We start from the raw sequence: 19,729 nt of genomic DNA on the forward strand, positions 1-19,729 counted from the left end.
GACTCCTAATCTCACAAAACAAACTGAGGGTTCCTGGGGGGAGGAGGATAGGGAGAGGGTGGTTGGGTTATAGACACTGGGGAGGGTATGTGGTATGGTGAGTGCTGTGAAATGTGAAAGCCTAATGATTCACTGACCTGTACCCCTGGGGCAAATAATACATTATATGCTAATAAAAATAATTTAAAAATGGGCAGAAAACATGAACAGACATTTCTTCAAAGAACTTATGCAGATGGCCAAGACACATGAAAAGATGCTCAACATCACTAATCAGGGAGCAAATCAAAGACATAACGAGGTATAACCTCACACCTGTGAGAATGGCTAAAATAAAAAACACAACAAATAACTAGTATTGGCGAGGATATGGAGAACAAGGAACAGTTATGCACTGTTGGTAGGAATGCAAACTAGTACAGCCACTGTGGAAAACAGTATAGAGACCCTCAAAAAATTAAAAATAGAATTACCATGTGAACCAGTAATTCCACTACAGGGTATTTATCCAAAGAATATGAAAAAATATGAAAACACTAATTTAAAAAAATATATACACCCCTCTGTTTTTTGTAGCATTATTTAAAAGCCAAATTATGGAAGCCGTCCAAGTTTCCATCAATAGATCAATGGATAAAGAAGAGGTGGTATGTACAAGCGCGTGCACACACACACACACACACACACACACACAGAGAAATATTACTCAGCCTTAAAAAAGAACGGAATCTCGCCATTTGCAATGACATGGATGGATCTGGAGAGTATAATGCTAAGCAAAGTCAATCAGTCAGAAAAAGACAAACACCATGTGATTTCACTCATATGTGGAATTTAGGAAACAAAACAAGCAAACACATTAAAAAAGAGAGAAACCAAGAAACAAACTCAACTACAGAGAACAAATTGATTGTTACAAAATGGAAGGTGGGGGATGGGTGAAACAGGTGAAGGGGATTAAGAGCACATTTATTATGACATGTGTTGAGTAATGTATACTAATGTAAAGTACTATAACAGTGCACATTAACTATACTGACATTAAAATTGTTTTTAAAATGCAACATATTAAATAACTTAAAAAAAAAAAAAGGCAAAACAAAGTTTCAGAAATGGACTCCAGTGAAAGTAGGGACCAGGGATGGTTAATGACTGTAGTGCATCAACACCAATGACAACATTTGGATCAGGGCAGTTTTTGTCCTCTGAAAGCAACTGAAAGATGAGTACTTCAGCATGAACCTGAGGAGCTCTATCTGAGAACAGAGTAAGAGCCAACATAACGGCCAGTACTGAAGAACTCAGAATAAGTGAGTGTGATTCTTACTTTTATGGTAGCTCCTCCCTTACATTCAAGAATAACAGATGTGCAGAATGTATAACAAAATTAAACCAAAATATAAATCACTGAAAAGCCACAAAAGTGACAAAACAATATTAATAGGGCTGAAGTGATACAGCAAAGTAATGCAATTTAGAAAGAGCTTTTTAGGCATTTTGATTTCCAAAAAAAAAATCCCATGAGATCTTTAAAAAACCTTGTAGCATTTAAAACTGTATTTATAAAATACAGCCATCCAAAAAAGCTTTGATTTATATGTCATAATCGGTGGAGTTAATTATGTGAAAGTCTGAGAACTGATTTATCTAGAGTTCTCATTAAGACATCCCCATGTGTAAACACAATTAGAACTACATGCCTCTCTTATAAAACACAAAAATGTAAGACTGACACAATGACAAACACCTATTTATTGTATTAAATACAAGCCTGAAATGTTAAGTAGATAGAACAGGTTCCAAAAAATTACATTTCAGATTCTCCAAGTCCTGCTGGTGCTTTACAACTAAAACAATGCTCAGAGGGCTTTTTCTTTTTTCTTTAGTTCATAAAAAAAAGCAACGATCGGGGGATATAAAATATGTAAAATCCCAAATGTAGAAGTTTATCCAAAACTGTTTTGAATCCCTAAGGTGGCTGTAAACCGTTTGCACACGTTCGTAGCTTAAAGGAATGTGAAGCTCACAGTTTGTTGGGTTTCTGCCTCAGAACCACTCCCCCCCTCCCAACTACCCCAGTGCTACACAGCAGTTTCGTGTTTCCACAGCCCGGTCCTAACGTTGCCAGTGCTCTCTGTACCCAGCAAGGGGCCGTCCTGCCCGTTGCTTTTGACTGGTCCATTCTGGACGGCCAAGTTGAGTCCGTAAGACTTCTGCTGGCTTTCAAGTTCAACTGCAATTGGCTTCCTTAAGGCATCTTTCTTACTACTGTTTGAAATGGGCTTTTCGAAATTTCTGCTGCTCTGGGGGAGTGTGCTACAGCCGTCACTGCTCTCCTGCTGCGGGGGATTGTACTGTCTCTCCCTGTGGGCTAGGTATGCCCTTCTGCTCCTCGAGTGTCCTTCATTACTGCCCGGCCGGCTCTTGGGGAAGCCGTTCTGCACACTGCCCTCCACGCTTGTTGGGACGTCATAGGCGTATTCTCGGAGGACTGTGAGTCGGCTCGCTCGGTGTCCTTTACTCCTGTTTTTATGGTGGCGGCCCGGGTGCACGTTTGTGCGAAACTGAATCTCCAAAGGCGCCACGTGCATCTTGATATCATTGTCCATCGAATGTTCTGTCAAACTGTTGTCGAGCTGAGGTGCTGAGTTCAAGGGGAGAGAGTTGGCGTGGCACTGAGCCGCGGCCGCCTGCAGGTTCGTCAGTTTGCAGCCCTGGGAGGAATTCTTGAAGCTCGATGTGCTCTTGTTGGTGCACGAGGACTCGGCGCTGCTGTTGGTGCACTTCGGGGCCTCTCCGTTTGTGCCGCCGGAGCTGGGGGGCTGCACGTTGACCTGCACGGAGTACGAGCTCCGGCCGGGGCAGCAGGTCATGACCCATGCAAGTCTAACATCCTCCCTGTTCACGCAGTGGTGAACCACAATGAAGGCACTGAGGCTTAAACACGAGGCCCCAAAAAAGAAGCTAAACACCAAGTCCAGAGGGTAATACAAGGAAACGGCCAAGGCCCCGAACATCCACAAGGCGACGTATAAGAGCAAGGTGAGACTAGCCCCCAGCAGTTGAGAATGAAAAGTGTGCTCATTTTCCAGTGCTGACGTGGAGATGAGAGACAGAGACAGGGAGTCCTGGCGATGCCCCGTGCCGTTCTCGTCGGCCGCCAGCCGCTGCTGCTCCTCCGTGGGCTCTTTCAGCTCGTATTTGCGCTCGGGGTGTCTCTTCAACTGAATAAATATGCTGAGAAAGTACATACAGTTTACGAAAGTGATGAAGCTGGCAGGCCCGTAGAAGGCTCCCAAGGAGGGCTCCCAGGCCATCCAGCAGCTAGAAAAGAAGACGAGAAACTGGGTCAGAGGCAACGCACCAACGAGCTGTTCCAGAAACTGCAATCAAGTCAGGGCCTCGGAAAATCGTTAAAAAGGGAAGCAATCGGGTTCAGGTACACAGAGAACACAAAACACTCACTAGGGTGCATTTGGCCGACTGCCGTAATTCTTGATGTTTGCCGCGGCCGTTATGCCACAGACTATGATGGGTATGCCACCTCCGATCAGGTAAAACCTGGAAGGAGGAATAATGCAAATATCAGCTCATCACTCCAAGTTATCAGGGTGTACACAACCCAGTATCCCTGTCCTGCAAAAGCCCTTCCTTCATGACTCATTATTATTCCTATCCCCATTAACAAGCTGGAGATTAACTTTTGGAGGCTGTTATGTTAACAATAAGTGTCTGAAATTTTTTAAAAATTTTTGTTTGGATCTCTCTCTTTTTTTTTTTTTTAAGAACAGGCTACCAAGTTTCCAACTTGAGGAAAGCTGGTCAGCTTCTGCCACCCTGTGGACAGGACAGGCTACTGCAGGTAAGGTTTTCATTCTTTTCTTTCATATGGGAACTGCCTTCCAACCAGAAAGTCAGCCCATTACCAAGTAGACTTGAATGTCTTGCTGTGCCATAGTTCAAACTAAACATATGACATTAATTGTTTCTTAATGTCTGCCCAAGCCTGCACGTTCTGGGACATCCTACCGCTGTGTACGCTTGTCCCTTGTCACTCAGGTAAAGCAGGTGCCCAGTCCCAGCAGCTACACACAGTGTGCAGGTCTTTCCTGACCCTCTCCCATGGACACACTGGGGACAGCAGAAAAAATGACGGTGCCATAATAACAGAGGGAGACAAAGTGGTGGCAGGTCCTACAAGAGAAACATCCTTTCTCAGCCAGAGCTTCTTTGAGCTCTCTGAAAAGAGATAGTAGGGACTCTGTGCCCTTGCCAGTTCCTCCCAGGCTGGGTCATAATCCTAGCTGTGCATCTGCCACTTCTAGCGACACAGCCCGAGTCCTGAGTTGGCTGGCCGAAGACAGTATTGGGGACTTAACACCTGTGCTTGGTGTTTTTTGTGTTTTTTTTTTTTCCTTGGAACCTAACAGGAAGGAGGATGGGATCCCCAAACCTCTTCTTCAAACACCATCTCTCGGTTCTTTTAAGGCCAGGGACAGAGGTGTCAAATCGAGTCCTATAATCTGACTCTGGTCGAGCGCGCCTGCTGCTGCCCATCGTCCACGCACCACTCACCCCCTGAATCTTGTATGTTCTCAGGTGTTCTCTTTCAGTTCTTCCCTTTATCGGCTATGGCCCATCTACTAAATGTCAGCATGGCCCCAGGACCAGGCTAACTTCTCCCTGGGGCATCTGGTTCATCATCATTGCTTCAGTGACCACATGTGAGAACATCTCCTGTGCTGTCTCCAAAACGCCTAAGGCGTCTTCCCTGCGGAGCACCCTGTTTCCAAAAATGTAATCTACTCACAGAAAGTACTAGTGAGCCTACCTCCTCTGCATGTACCCTCCCTGCCCCCCCATTCTACATTTTCTATATTCTCAGATGATGGAAGTGCCATGTGCTAAAGTGCCCTCGGTGAATGGGAGTAATCTGAAACCATCTTTGAATTTCTCTCCCTCCCACAATTTTAAATCTAACTGGTCATCCATCCTAGAGAAGCTGCTTCAAGTGACCTGAACACGCACCACTTCCATTCTCTATGAGAGGAACTGTTGTGGTTTCAGTCCTCACGAGGACCACCCAAACGACCTCAGCAAAATTCCTTATCCTCAGGCTCTCCAGTTTATATGGCGTCCTAATGCAAGGCTGTCCTTCTAGAAAGATACCTCGTCCGGCCACTCCCTGAGATAAAAGTCTTCCACGGAGCCCCACATTTTCACACGGCTCCCACAGGCCTGACACGGAGCTTTCACCCTGGTTCCAGCCAAAGTACATTTCTCCAAGTTCCCTAGGTCCCCACGTAATCCTGTGTCTGCAGCATCGCTTCTCGCCTTTGCCCTAATCACTCAGGAAGGTCATCCCTAATGGTCAATACTTCCCAATACCCACCATCACCCCAAATTAATGGCGCCTTTGTTTGAACTTTCATAAGAGCCTATCCCTGCTACAGTTCCCACACCGCCCCCAGGGGCTTCTTCACGGTCTCCTCAGGCAGACTGTAAACTCTTTAGAGGCAGGATAGCTTGGGTGCCTGGCCCAGTGCCAGCCACACAGCCAGCGTTGGATCCATAAGGTCGGCACTGGTCAATTTTTACTCATCTAGCCCGGTAATCCATTATTATTACAATTCGGAAGAAGGGTGTAACTCCAAAACTGTGTTGTCTTTTGTAGAGAATAATTAAATTGAAACATACTTATGGAAATTAAAATCTCCAACATGACCCCTAAGGAAATAAAAACAGCTAACATTTTCTCAGAGCCTGTTAGACAGCCAGTCCCACCTTAAGGCACGTATTTACTCCCACGTTGCAAATGAGGGAGGGAGGCTGGGAAAGGGTGGAGAACTTCACGAAGGGCTCCCAGCTGGAAGGCTACGCAGCCAGTACTCAAACCCAGGAAGCCCAGCTTCCAAAGTCCATTCTGGACTTTCTAAAATTTACTCAGCATTGTTTTGTTTTATTTAAAATAGCTTTATCTCAATGGTTCAGTGGACATTTAATATAATAAACAAAGACCTTAGATACCTGAGCATTGGTCTTGGTGGAGGTGGCAGTTCATCAGGATCCTGGCATCTTTTCGCCTTTTTAGTGACTTGTTTATAGATATTTCGAGCTGTCACTCCCACCCATAGTACTGTAGCAAGGGTGGAATAATGAAGAATTATTCCAACCTAGAAAGAAGATTGAAGAATATATAAACTAAATGAAAAAAAAAAAAATTCCCCAGTAATAGCTGCCTCCAAGGTTTACCAAAAATACCTGGTATGTAACTTTCGAAAACAGAACTCAAAAACAGTATGAAGGTATATCTTAAAGACCGATTCCTCCGCCCCCTAATGAAACAAAGTATCCAAACAGACATATAATATAACAGAGGGTGAGGTCCTCTCACAGAACAAACCAACACTTGAATCTAGGGGGCCCACAGACCACATAAAATGTACACCCACGATAATCCTTCATGCCCCCTGGAATGGATTCTTAGACAACATTAAACCAAAAGTGTATTTCTCTCAGATGCCATGTTCTAAATCAGAGTTCAGTTTCTGAGGCCTGTTTTAAAGAGGAAGGTAGAGGGCAAGGGTAGCCAGAAGCCACAGTACACCAAGCCTTGTGTGACAGACCGGAGTCATTCTAATTTAGAACTTCCATATATGGTAATGGTAGGTCAGCAATACAATACACTGTGGGTAAGACGAAGAGGTCTGGAATCAAAACTTGTATCTAGTGCTAAAACCAAGACCCTCCCCTTATCGGCTGTGATACCTCAGCAAAGGTGTGTAACATCTCACGCGCTGATTTCCTCATTCATCAACAGAGAGGAGATGAAAGTACTGTGGGGCTAAGATCGTCTACACAAAGCATTTAGCACATTGGCTGGCATAGGAGAAGCAGTCAACAAAAATGGTATCTATATTTTTACTATTACTTATTAGGAGTGTGGTTTTAATAATGTAACCTCTCTAAATTAATTTTCCTCATTAGAAGAGTGGGAATATCATCAATAACCATCTCAATCCAGCATTTCTGTAAGGACTGTGTGGGCACAGTATTTGGGACATTAACAGGTTAACCTAATAAATACTGGAAATCTGCAGTAAATGTAGTGCTCACACTAATTTTCTTTCCCAAGGGGGTGATGGAGGACATGTTTACAGGTGACCTGTGTGTGAAGCAACTCTATTTGGAGATAAAATTCTAGACAAAGCTATATATGGACCTAAGAAAGGTTTAAATCCATTTTAGGAAAAGTATATGTGTCATTAGAGCATCAAGGACACTATTCAGCTTTCTTATCTGACTAATTACTTACTATCTGCTCGATCATTTCTTTTTTTATAATTACCACAAGTAAAATCCTTCTAATGAAAATCTTCAAGACAAATTTTTTCATTCTAAGAGGACGGCTCTCAGATCTCAAGAAAATCAGACTGATTGACATTATCAAACCTAGGGCAGTGATAAAAGCATTTAGATTGCAGCCCAGAGTTCATTTTCAGGCAAATGAAATCCCAAGTCTTATTTTGCAGGGCAAAAATGAGGACAGTCATTGTCCAGTGTGAAATCTTGCTCTGACCCGGGAAGTGGCTGGCAGGGGGCATCCAGCTTGGCCAAACTAGAAAACTCAGAGTTATTTTCTTCTTTAGGAGAAAAGTGGCTCCTTGGTTTCTATTAGTTTTACTGTCTGTATGGTTAAAAGCAATAGTTACAGAGAAAAGTGGAACAAAAAGCATAAAATAAACCTGAGGCTATCTGGAGTCATACCCATTACTGGAAGTAAAAATATTATAAATGAATCTGGTGCACAGACACAGAAACGTTCAAGACAAACCCTGACAATGACTCAGAATGGCAGGCTCCTCAGAACCGGAGGTCAGAGGGACGAGACCGAGCGGGGATGCAAGTTAGTTTAAAAAAGAGGAGTGAAAACATTTTCAACACAGGCGGTGCAAGATAGAGCATTTTTTGATTTTGGATCTAGGAGGGAAAACTTAACCTTTAGATTCTGAAGTGTTTTCTAAGGCATTTCAAAATTCCAGAGTGTTCACACTTGAAAGATAATAAAAAGCCTTCAGTCAAACAAAATCATTACCAACAGTAGAATTTTAGGGGTCTGATGTCACCCAGTAACCATCATGTAAACAAAGTGTCAGATATTCCACAAGAACCAGAATAAAGGGGAAGCAGAGACGGTATTTCTTTTGGAATGGAATATTTCCTGTTTTCTCCATCAGACACTTGAAATGCAACCTCACTGTCAAATTTCTTTCACATAAATCAGAAATACATGTGGAAAGTGTGTAGTTTGGGAATAAGGAATCCAATTCAAAGGGAATTTAAGTGATTAATTAAACGCAACAGATGATTACTTAAAAAAAAGTCACCTGACCTCAGGACATCAATTTCCAAAACTGCAAAATAAAATAATTGTCCTAGAGAGTTGCACTTCATGTTACCAAACCATAAGCTCTCACAAATTAGTGACCGGATATTATAACGATCATATTTGTAACCACCAATAACCCTAAGATAGTACAGCATGCATACAGTGAGTGTGCAAAAAAAAGATCTTTATATTCATACAATCATGTATGAATATATGCAAAATAGTAACAGCTTCCACTATTGAATGCCCACTCTGTGCCCCAAAATGTATGAAGACAATTTGTATGTGCTTCCGTTTTACCCTCCTAATGTCATCATTCAGTGAAGGGCATTAACCTTGAGCAAGGCATGCAATCATCCCCTGCAGGTCACTGGTCAGTGGCAGGGCTGCAGCTCAAATCCATGTGTGCTGGTTTCCAAAAGCCATGCCCCTATTAGGCAGTGCTGGTCCTCACTAAACAGTGAAGCACAATGACCCTGGGGGAGGTCAGGAGGACACCTGAGTCAGCGACATTGGCATCTGAACCTTGCCTCTGCCACCCAACAGCCCTAGTGATTTGGGACAAGTTGTTTAATTCCGTCTAAGACTCAATGTCTGTATTGGTAGAACAGAGGAGTAACTAGTACCTTCTGGAGTTAATATGAAAGTTAAGATAACACATCCACAGTAGTTGGCAAGTAAAATGTCTTAAAACTCACTGATTAAGTGTCCCCAAGGCATTTCACATGCCAAGGCAGAACTCTGGAGAAGAGACACAAAAGGACAGCAGAGAAGGTTAGCCGGCGCTGTGTTTAATAAATTAAATCACGGAGTGGCAGAGCAACAAGGTGACCTAAGTAAGATCCGGCCAAATCTTTTCACTGCATCGGTAAGGAAACCAAGAAACCAGAAAATTAATTATCACACAATCATTTGGCTGCACATCATGACCCAGAACCCAGGACCCTTCCAACCTGGAGTCAACAGCCCTGGCTACTCTGTCCCTCGGCTGCTCAGCTCTCCTTTAGCTCCTGCTGCAAAACAGAGTCCTGCAGAAACGCACCCGTGGTCCCCAGGAACAGACTTAAGACTCAGAGTGGGAAGGAAAGTGCCTCACAGCACCGGCAACAAGTTCAACCCATCACCGTGGGGAGGAAAGTACCGTAGAAGCCCGTTCTCACCCTCCATAAAGTTTACGAGCTCTGGGAGGGAAATAAGAAACATAAAACTATACCGATTGTGTACACACATAAAAAAGCATGTAAGGTATGCACATGTGAGGATTCTAATAGGTGCACATGGGGCTCAGCTAGAAGAACCTTAATGATCATGTAAGTTACCTAGCCCAACCCCTTATTTTATAGAGGAAATGTTAAGCCCCTACCAGGTTGAGTGACCAATCCTACTACTGTGGAAAACAAAGGCAGAAGAAAAATTATTACACTTCCTTACTACCTACAGCCCCCTGCCCAGTCCCTCAACAGGCAGAGAGACATTGCTCTAGGGACTTAGCTGCCTCAATGTTAGCACTTTGCTAAGGACAAAAGGCAAGCTTGGCCCAGCCCCTGGGATCCTGTAACCCTACTTTAACATAGAAAAATTTCTTTGGAAACTTCCTTTATCTCTACCACCCAATATATATACATGTTGGCAATCATCTCCCAAGTATGTGACCCACCAATATACATCTAAAGGATTTCATGAGCAAAGGAGGCGCCAGGATGGGTCAGTCAGTCAAGCATCTGCCTTTAGCTCAGGTTATGATCTCAGGGTCCTGGGATTGAGCCCCACATTAGCCTCCCTGCTCAGCGGGGAGTCTGCTTTTCCCTCTCCCTCTGCTGCTCCCCTCAACCCCTGGTAATACATGTATGCACTCTCTCTCTCTCAAATAAATAAAATCCTTAAAAAAAAAAAAAAAAAAGATCTCATGACTAAGGCTTTACCAGACGGTAACAATAATAATAATCCAACAATAGCTAGTCCCCTCAAGGTCCTGGAAATCTTGCTTCCAACAGCCCTTAGAGACTTTTGCTGTCCCTAACCCCCTCCCAACTTGAAAGTATATAATGGACCACTCCTCATGACCCCGGTGCTGCTCGTCCTGCCACGGAGCCTGTCCCTGTGCATTAATAAAACCACTTTCTTGCACCAAAGATGTCTCAAGAATTCTTCCTTGGCTGTCAGCTTCGAACCCTAAAGTCTTTCCTACATCAACACTAGTCATCCTGGCAGACACAGAATTAGAACCTACCTACTAGTGTCTGGAACCCCAGGCCAGTCCTGCTTGCCTTCCACCGACTCCCCTCTTGGCTGGCACCTACCTGAACTATCGCAAGAGCAAAGAGAAGCCAGTCATTCTGAGTCAGAAACAGCAAGAGTGTTGTTTCTCAAAGAAGGGAGAATAGTGGGAAAACAGAAGAAAATGACATGTAAAAACATCTAAAGCCTTGCCTTGCCTTTCCAAAAAAAAAAAAAAAAAAAAAATTAAACACATCTTTAAGCCACAGATATTCCACATAGAGATTCTGAACACTCCCTACAAATTCATCTCCTTTTAAAGCTTTCTAGAAAAGGTATAAAATATCACTCAGGACAATGAAAGGCAGTCCTCTTCACAACGGCCTCTTCCTGTTCATTTCCTTAGTGAAATCAATGTGTCTGCTTCGTGAAAACAATAAATACTTTTAGACAAAACCGAGACTCCCATGACCACCACCGTATTCTGCGCTCTCTCCCCACAGCCTCTGCTCAAAATGGCTCCAGAGTCGAATGAGTTTCTACTATTTGTAAACCGAGGCCATTTTTGTCCATTTGCCCAATAAATATTTGCTAAACATCTAGTATCACCCACTCTGGGTCAGGTCCCGTGCTGATCCTTGGATACACATGGGTGAATCAGATCAATGGGATTCCTTGCAGAGTGTCGGGTCCAGAGACAGAAAACAAGTAAACACCAGTCAACTGCGACGGGCTGTAGGCATCGTGGAAATTGAATGAACACCACAGGATAATGAGGGGAGGGAGGGGAGAGACAGTATCTCTCAAACAGTAACAGTAAACCAAGACCTACAAACAGGATGAAAAGGAATTGGGGGGGGGGCGGGTAACTGAGAAAACAGATTATCTTCTGTGCATGGATTCAGCTGACCCGAGACCCACTACCTGACCTCTCATACGCCCCAATCAAGTTGGATATACTAATGGCCTACAAAAGAAATACTCTGCACAGCAGAGAGGGAGGTTTTTCAGTAGCGATGGTAGCAGTAATAGCCACTCCCCACTGAGCACTTACTGTATACCAGGTACTCTCTGTGCTTTAATCCTTTCTGTGAGTCCTCTGCACACTTCATTTTAAGCTGGGTGTCAGCTGTATGACACTGGATTAGTTATCAACCTTAGGTTAAGGACACATTCTAGTGACCGGACCAGGCACGTCCTGCTTTTATTTAATTAGTGTCTAAGAATTTATCAGCAAGACAAAAGGCAAGACCTTGACCAAAACCTCTATCAAACAATATAATCCACTTCCCCCAAGGGAATCATTACTCTCTATCTTATGTTTATCATCCCTTTGCCTTCCTTCTACAGTTTTAGTGGACCTACATATTTCCATTAAAAGTGAGCTGTTTCATTGTAGTTACTTCTCGCTTTATAAAAAAAAAAAGCAGGGTGGATGTAATTTATGGGACTTAATTTTTTCACATATATTCCTAAGACTTACTCATATTGTTAGACGATGCTGTAATTCATTAGTTTTGACTGTTGCATAATATCACAGTTTATTCACTCACTCTGTCACTGATGGGCATTTGGGTTGCCTCCAGGTTCTCTCTCTTGGGCACAGTGCTGCTATGAATATTCATGGACACACGTATACTCCCAGACACACGTCTGTTACATATGGGCGAGCGGACTCTCAGAGTCAGAAGCGGGGCTGGTGGGTCCCAGGGTCTGTGCATGTTTAACCTCAGACTGTAAAGCCTCCCAGAATCATCCGCTTAACATTCCCACCCACGACGCAGAAAACATGCGGACCCACATGTTCTTCACGACTTGGCATTGTCAGGCTCAATTTTTTGCTGACAGAAAAGGCATAAATGCTACCTCATTGTCTTAATTTGTATTTCCATGACCACCCGTCATGCTGAGCACCTTTTCCCGCAGGTACGGACTCTGCCTAAACTCTCCTCTGAACAGCTGGTCCACTCTCGCCACCTCTACTACTGGGCTGTTTGTGGCATTCTCACTGATTACAGTTCTTGGTGTATTTTTTATTCCAATGTTCTTTCAGGGGTATGTATTAAGAAAGGCGTCTTCCAATTTGTTAGCTTGTCTTTCCACCTTCCTTAAAGGAATCTTAATTAACAAAGGCTCTTATTTTTAATTTGGTTAAATTATCTCTCTTCCAGTCAATGCCTTTTAGTGTTGTATTTAAGAAATCCCTACCCCAAGGAATGTGGTATTTTTTAATATGAATTTTAACATTTTGGCTTGGCCATGCTAGTTTTTTAATCCATGCAGAGGTGACATTTTTATGAGGCACGACTACAGATCCACTGTAATGTTTTCCCACGTGGGTTTTCCCCAGCTCCTCTACACAGCACAGACATGTCTCTTCCCCACACTGAAGAGCATGCAAATCTTGGTCTCACACCAAAGTCCCACATGGGGCTGCTTCTGAGGCTCCATTCTCCTTGCTGGTCCATGTCTCTGTCCCTACACCAAATGCCACAGTGTTAATGACGAGAGCCTCCCAAGTTCTGATGATCAAAAAGACAGTCACCTTGCTCCCCTCTTCCTTTGCAGAAGGGTCCTGGCTATCTTTATCTTTGATCCTTTGCTTTTAACGTAATCTTAAAAATCATTTTACTGTATTTTGTGAAAAACTCCCTTCTTACGTATATATTAATTTCAGAGGAACTGCCATCTTTCTGATATTAACACTTACTGTCCTTGGGCCTAGTATACCTTTCCATTTATTCACGTCTTTTTAAATAGCTATTACAATTTGGCCTGTAAATCATGAACATCTTTTATCTTTTCTTAGCACTTGATATCCGTTACTATATAAATGGCATCTTGACATTAATTATGTTTTCTCATAGCTGCATTTCTGCATCCAACTTCTGTATGTTAAACTTATATTCACTCTTGGCTAAACCTTCCCATTACTTCAAATCATTTCTCTGTAAATTACCACAGGATTTATATATATATAATCACGTCATCTGACAACAATTCAAATGTTAGTCCCAATTTATGGGTGAGAAATCTGAGATACAGAAAAGTTAAACATTGAAATCACAGGATCTCAAACAGGTATCTGCACCCCCATGTTCACTGCAGCATTATTCACGGCAACTAAGAGACAGAAGCAAACTAAATGTCCATCAACAGATAAATGGATAAAGAAGAGCTGGTGTATCCATCCAATGGAATATTACTCAGCCATTAAAAAGGAAGGAAATCATGTCCCATGCTACAACACAGATGAACCCTGAGGACGTTATGCCAAGTGAAATGAGCTAGTCACAGAATGATAAACACTGCATAATTCCACTTAGACAAGGTATCTAAGTAATCAAGCCTCAGAAGGTAACACGATGGGGTAACACAGTGTTTTAGTCACACGAGATGAAAAAGTTCTAGGAATGTGCTGTGCAACACTGCACTTCTATTTAATATTAAACCGTACACTTAAAAGTTCGTGAAGAGGTAAATCTTTTGTTATGTCTTATTGGCAATTAAAACAGAAGTTAAATGAATTGCCCATAGAAACAGTAAAGGAGACCTAAGACCCAAATCCAGGCAGTATGAACTCAATTACTACACGGCACCACTTCAATCATGCATATGGAAAACAGTACACAAATATAGGAAATATGCACAATTTTTATGTGTATTCATATGTTGAGTAGTTCTGATTTTTTTATACATGTTCCAGAAGAATACTGTTCACTGAGGCTACATATATAATAATTTATTTGAAATTAAAAGTTGACTATTTTTAATTTTTCATATTTACCATACATGGAAAATTTCTGGTATGTATGTATGTATATATGCATTTATTTATTTTAAAATATTTTATTCATTTATTTGACAGTGAGAGAGAGCACAAGCAGAGGGAGATGCAGGCAGAGGGAGCGGGTGAAGGAGGCTCCCATGAAGCAAGGAAGCCTGATGTGGGGCTCAATCCCAGGATCCCGGGACCATAACCCAAGCCCAACACAGACGCGTAACGACTGAGCCACCCAGGTGCCCTGGGAAGTTTCTGATTTTTATATCTTACAGTTAAATCTTTTCAAATTCCTATTGTTTCCATAAACAGGTGAAACAATTTTTAAAATCCTACTATTGGGGCACCTGGGTGACTCTGTCAGGTAAGCATCTGCCTTCAGCTCAGGTCATGTTCTCAGGGTCCTGGGATCAAGCCCCACGTCAAGCTCCCTGGTCAGTGACGAGCCTGCTTCTCCCTCTTCCTCTGCTGCTCACCCTCTTGCTCATTCTCTCTCAAATAAATAAATAAAAACTTTAAATAAATATATAAATAAATAAAACCCTATTGTCAAAAAAATACCACTTTTCTCTTAGCCCAAGTCAGGGTTTTACAAATTTTTTAAATTAAATGTTCAGCATTATAAAAGATGTAACAAGTAGCAGTGAATTCCCAAGGATAAAGAGACAAGCTCCTAAGTCACATGTTCGGCTATGAAATAATAGTTCAAAACTTGGAGTATACCAGTAAAAAACGCGTGAGAGACAGACACTTGGTTTAACTTTAAAGAAAAACAACTTTAAAAAACATGCTTCCTTTTATAGTTAATAAAACATGAAATTACTTTCTAATACCGTTATTTTTTCCCATTTCAGGTTTTCACCCTGACTTACCGCTTGGCAGACACTGGCATTTCTGGTTTGGGTTATTCCTCCCACGAAGACCACACAGGTCAGGAAAATATGAAAGCACAAGTTCACAAGCATATGCCAGCCCTTGAGACTGATTCTAATCAAGCTGTTAAAAGGAAAAACATTAATATTCAGGCTAGTTCATGTGAAGCAGGACGCTATGATATTCAACCACAAGTTAGCAATTCCAACTGCTTAAAAGGCCAAATGTAGATGTTTTATGCTTAAACATTTTACTTAAAATGCATGAACTATTAGACACACACACACACACACACACACAGGATCTGAGACTTCATTTAACTCAATACAGTTTCTTAACATTTCACTTCATGCACTGAAAACGACAAGTCATTTATGGAACTATTGTACCCACTAAAGGCTAAAGAAATTCTCCATAATAAGAAATATCTGGGCTTCTGTTAGTCACCACGTCTTATGACAGCTGGATTACTTGTTTGCTTCCAAGAGTTTTCTGCAAGGTGCCAATCTCTGCTTTTCCTGACCTACTAAGATAACACGATCTAAATGCCCAGTACATTTCCTTCTGGCCTTTCATAACAAAATGTTGAAGTCTTTCTTTCTTTTAATATCAAAATCTCCTTTTTTTTCTTAACTAAATGTCAAGAAATGCCATATAAGTCCAGCTTAAATAGGAAAATACATTCTAGCAAAAACCTCTTGCAAAGTGAATTTCTGCTTAGCAAATCCTTCTAGTTCGTTATTTCCTACCATAAAATAAAAGGTTCTGTAGCTTTGCCTCCAATTAACGGAAACCATATCCATGCTTAAATGCCACAAACTTCCTTACGAGTGCCATCTATAACATAAAGAATATCACAACATGCACAGAGTCAAAAATAGAAGTCCCACTACTGTCAGCTTCTGGAAGACACCTCCACAGGTAACAGGTCTCCAGCTCACCTCACCGGCTGCTGCCCCTCTGCCCTACCTCCCAGCCCCCAACACATACCTCCCATATTCTTTCTCAGATACAAACAGATTGAATGCTATAAAAGATGAATTTACCATTTCATGAACTCGTTACTTATGTCTTGAACTCCATGAACTGAAGGAGCCCTGTATGTGTCCTGAAATAACTGCTCTTCCTTTGAAGGGACAGCAGAGTGCTAAAGTCCCTTTTACCCTAACTCCATGTGAAATAAACTCCCTTGACTTGAAGTCCCCCATTTGCCAAGTGGCCTTTCTTACCTGTGATGGTATATGTAGCTGATGGTGACCGCCAGGAGGCTTAAGAGGAGAATGACAGCGGTAGTATAAACCACGGGGTGTAGCAGACTGGCTGCCTGGGTGTAGAGTTCAGATCCTGTCAAGTCCTGAGGGAGAAGAGAAAGCCCATTCCAGCTGCACGTTTCCGGACATGACACACGGATATTATCTCCAGGGACGAACACAGGCTGACCCTCACATCTCTGTTTTACTCAAGAACCAGTGTTTCATGTTATCTTCTTCACACCTTACTCTGCCTTCCTAACTTCCAGTGTGTAAGCTACTTATAGAGTATGTATGTATGGTGTGTGTGTGTGTGTCTATATGCATACGTACATACATATACACATGCATATGTGTACACACACACACACACATCCCTGCTCTGCATCTGCGCCGCAGATAAACTGAATGCTGACTTGGCTCCGAGGGTCATGGAAACACAGCAGCAGCCTTGTGATAAGGCCCAGCAGTACTGCCGAGACAAACAAGCCTCAACGGGCCTTGCTGACTGACCATCTGAGGTCAAGTTCAACTCTGACTTCAACAAATACAAGCAGACTGACCACTGTGTAAAGTACTGGGGACGGGATGGTAAGACGTGGTCCCAGCCCTTGAAGGGCCGCCCTTCACAGGGGAAAGAGACCCACAATCAGATCACAGTGATGTCTGAAGATGGTAAAGGCAACAAGGTTTGGGAGCAAAGAGCTCAAAACTCTACACTGGAAATAACAGCAAGTCACTGCTATCGCACTAACCATGACGCAGGCACCATGCCCCACTTTACACCAAGGAACTCTGTGGGCTGTAGCTGTATTAGCAGCCCCATAGTAGAGGTCAAGCAAGTGAGGCACGAAGAGGTTAAGCGCCATGACGATTTGGTCCAAGGGAACGTGGCTGCCAAGTCTCTGTTCCCGAACACAAAGCGGACAGTGCCCAATGCAAATGGAAACACTCCACACCCCAAGGCTTCCTCCTTGTAAAGGACCACAGCAGGCTGGGCGGGTGCCTCTGTCCCGGCCACAGTCGCCATGCCAGAAAACAGGGGTTGCAGAGTCACCAGATCCTGTCCCGAAATGACCCTTCTGAATGGACTCTGGAAGGTGCAAATGGACAGCGGGATGGAGGAAGCCACTCACAGTAAATGCATCTTTCATCCAGAGATGCCCAACACATCTAGAAAAGCTAGATGGAACAGGGGGCATATTTTCCTAAAGAATTGGAAGTGGACAATATACAAATTATAGATCAAGAAAGATCGTATCAGAATACCTTAACAAGCTCCTTACTGTAACATATGATGAAGAGAGGCCCACAGAGCCTGACAAAATTCACAGTTAATAGGAAACTGGATACACAACATGGGAAATTGAATTCTAGTCTGAGAGCTCCAGGACGTCGTGATGAATCTCAAGCCTGCAATTCATCTATTTATTTGACAAATGTTAATTGGGTACCTACCACGGCCAGGCACGACGCCAAGCACCGGATACTCAGGGAAACGCAGAACGTAGTCCCAGCCCTCGAGAGCTGACAGGCTGTAAATGGACAACCAAAAAAGGGAAAATACAGGAGAAAAAGCCTATCACTACGAAGTTAGCACAATCTGCCCCTGTGAGATGCTCCCACGATTAGTCTATGGTACGGGGCCTCAGTGCCCTCATTATGTGCCAGAAGTCTAGAACATCCATGGGAAAATTTAAACAAACACTGGGGTAATGAGAACCAGTTAGATGCTAGTAAAAGCAGACACATTTCCTCTCAATTTCTACAAAGAGCTACTCTTCCCAATCAGAATTAATAACTGAAGATAAACTTCCAATATCTAGGATTTGGCCTGTAGATGCCCTTCATACACCACATATGTAACATTCCTCTAGGAAATGTTCAATAACACATCACCCCTCACTTGCTGGCTACCTGAGTCTGGAGCCGTGGCCTGCCTATAAAGTGAAGACACCACCAGTCACCTGGCAGGGTCTGGGTAAGGGCCAGAGAGGGCACCCCACTGTGCCTTCCACGGGCCTCGTTGGAGAGACAACCAATGCAGGTGGCCACATGATATCTAAGGGAACATCAGACAAAGCGCCAACTCAGTTCCCAAAATACACTGAATATAATATTTACATTTAAAAGCAATTAGTATTTTTCAAAAGTCAAGTGAAGAGAATACAGTATAAGAAAGAAACTGGTGGTGAAAATAAAGGGCAAAGACTCTTGTAATTCCAACTTACAAATGGAAGAAGGCACAGATGCTCCTGTATGGCATGCTTCTTCTGGGGCATTCTGGATTGTCACCACAAACTGACCCGCCCAAAGGGAAGAGAACCCCCACTGAGAGACTGACCCAGGGAAAGGGATAAAATGCCAGATAGGAAGTACTTTAGGCTCTGAGGGCCAAAAGGGAAATTGAGGCTACTGTGAAGGGGCTTATTAACCTCTTAAAGCAGCTGATGGGACTGGGCCAAAGGGTCACATGTTCACGATGGTTTACAGACCTCAGATATAAAGAAAACAAACTAAGAAAACCTATCTTAAGAAAAAAAAAAAAAGATTATTTATTTGAAAGAGAGAAAGTGAGTGTGTATGGGAACAGTGGAGAGAACAGGAGGAGGTAGAGAAATAGTTCCAAGCAGACTCTGTGCTGAGCACAGAGCCCGACGGGGGACTCCACCTAATGACCCAGAGATCATGACCTGAGCTGAAACCAAGAGTTAGACGCTCAAATGACTAAGCCACCCAGGTGCCCCAGAAAACCTATCTCGATGACACTAGAAGACGAGAATACAAGGTTATCTGAGACAACTGAGAAGATTAAGATGGTAGGGAAGTTAAAGATCTAAGGCAACAAAGCAGAAATCAGAATCACAATTATTTTCAATCATACTAGTAAACACATAAGCTTTATAATACTGTAACAGAAGTATCACTAAATACGCTGTCTGAGTATGACCACCAGGAGGCGCCCGTGAAAAGAAAAAGTAAAACTTTGCAACACAGTAAGGAAATGGGGAAGAGTCTTTGCTTCTAGTGCTTATGCAACAGCCCATCACTAAATGGTCAGTTTTCTTTATGGTACAAAGTTTGAGAAAATAAGGAGAAAGGAAGTGAAAAGTATAGTTTTTTTTACATTAGTTAACTTCACCAATGTAGAGTATCCAAATACTTGAAAATATGGTTAAAAAAAAAAAAATACAAAGATGAATAAAGCCCCAACTAGAA

At 42.7% G+C, this 19,729-nt stretch overlaps 1 protein-coding gene across 1 annotated transcript in view; it reads right to left on the reverse strand.

Moving 5' to 3' along the window:
• Positions 1-1,734: 1,734 nt before the first annotated feature.
• ADGRA3 (adhesion G protein-coupled receptor A3) overlaps positions 1,735-19,729 on the reverse strand; it is a 132,252-nt gene continuing 114,257 nt past the window's right edge. The window contains exons 15-19 of the mRNA XM_047719012.1: positions 16,490-16,614; positions 15,260-15,383; positions 6,028-6,173; positions 3,466-3,561; positions 1,735-3,324 (exon numbers count right to left, since the gene is read on the reverse strand). Of these exons, the coding sequence (XP_047574968.1) occupies positions 2,082-3,324; positions 3,466-3,561; positions 6,028-6,173; positions 15,260-15,383; positions 16,490-16,614 (1,734 nt within the window). The 3' untranslated portion in view covers positions 1,735-2,081. The remainder of the gene's footprint in view (positions 3,325-3,465; positions 3,562-6,027; positions 6,174-15,259; positions 15,384-16,489; positions 16,615-19,729) is intronic.

Source organism: Lutra lutra, chromosome 2, assembly GCF_902655055.1.
Source record: "Lutra lutra chromosome 2, mLutLut1.2, whole genome shotgun sequence".
NCBI lineage: Eukaryota > Metazoa > Chordata > Mammalia > Carnivora > Mustelidae > Lutra > Lutra lutra.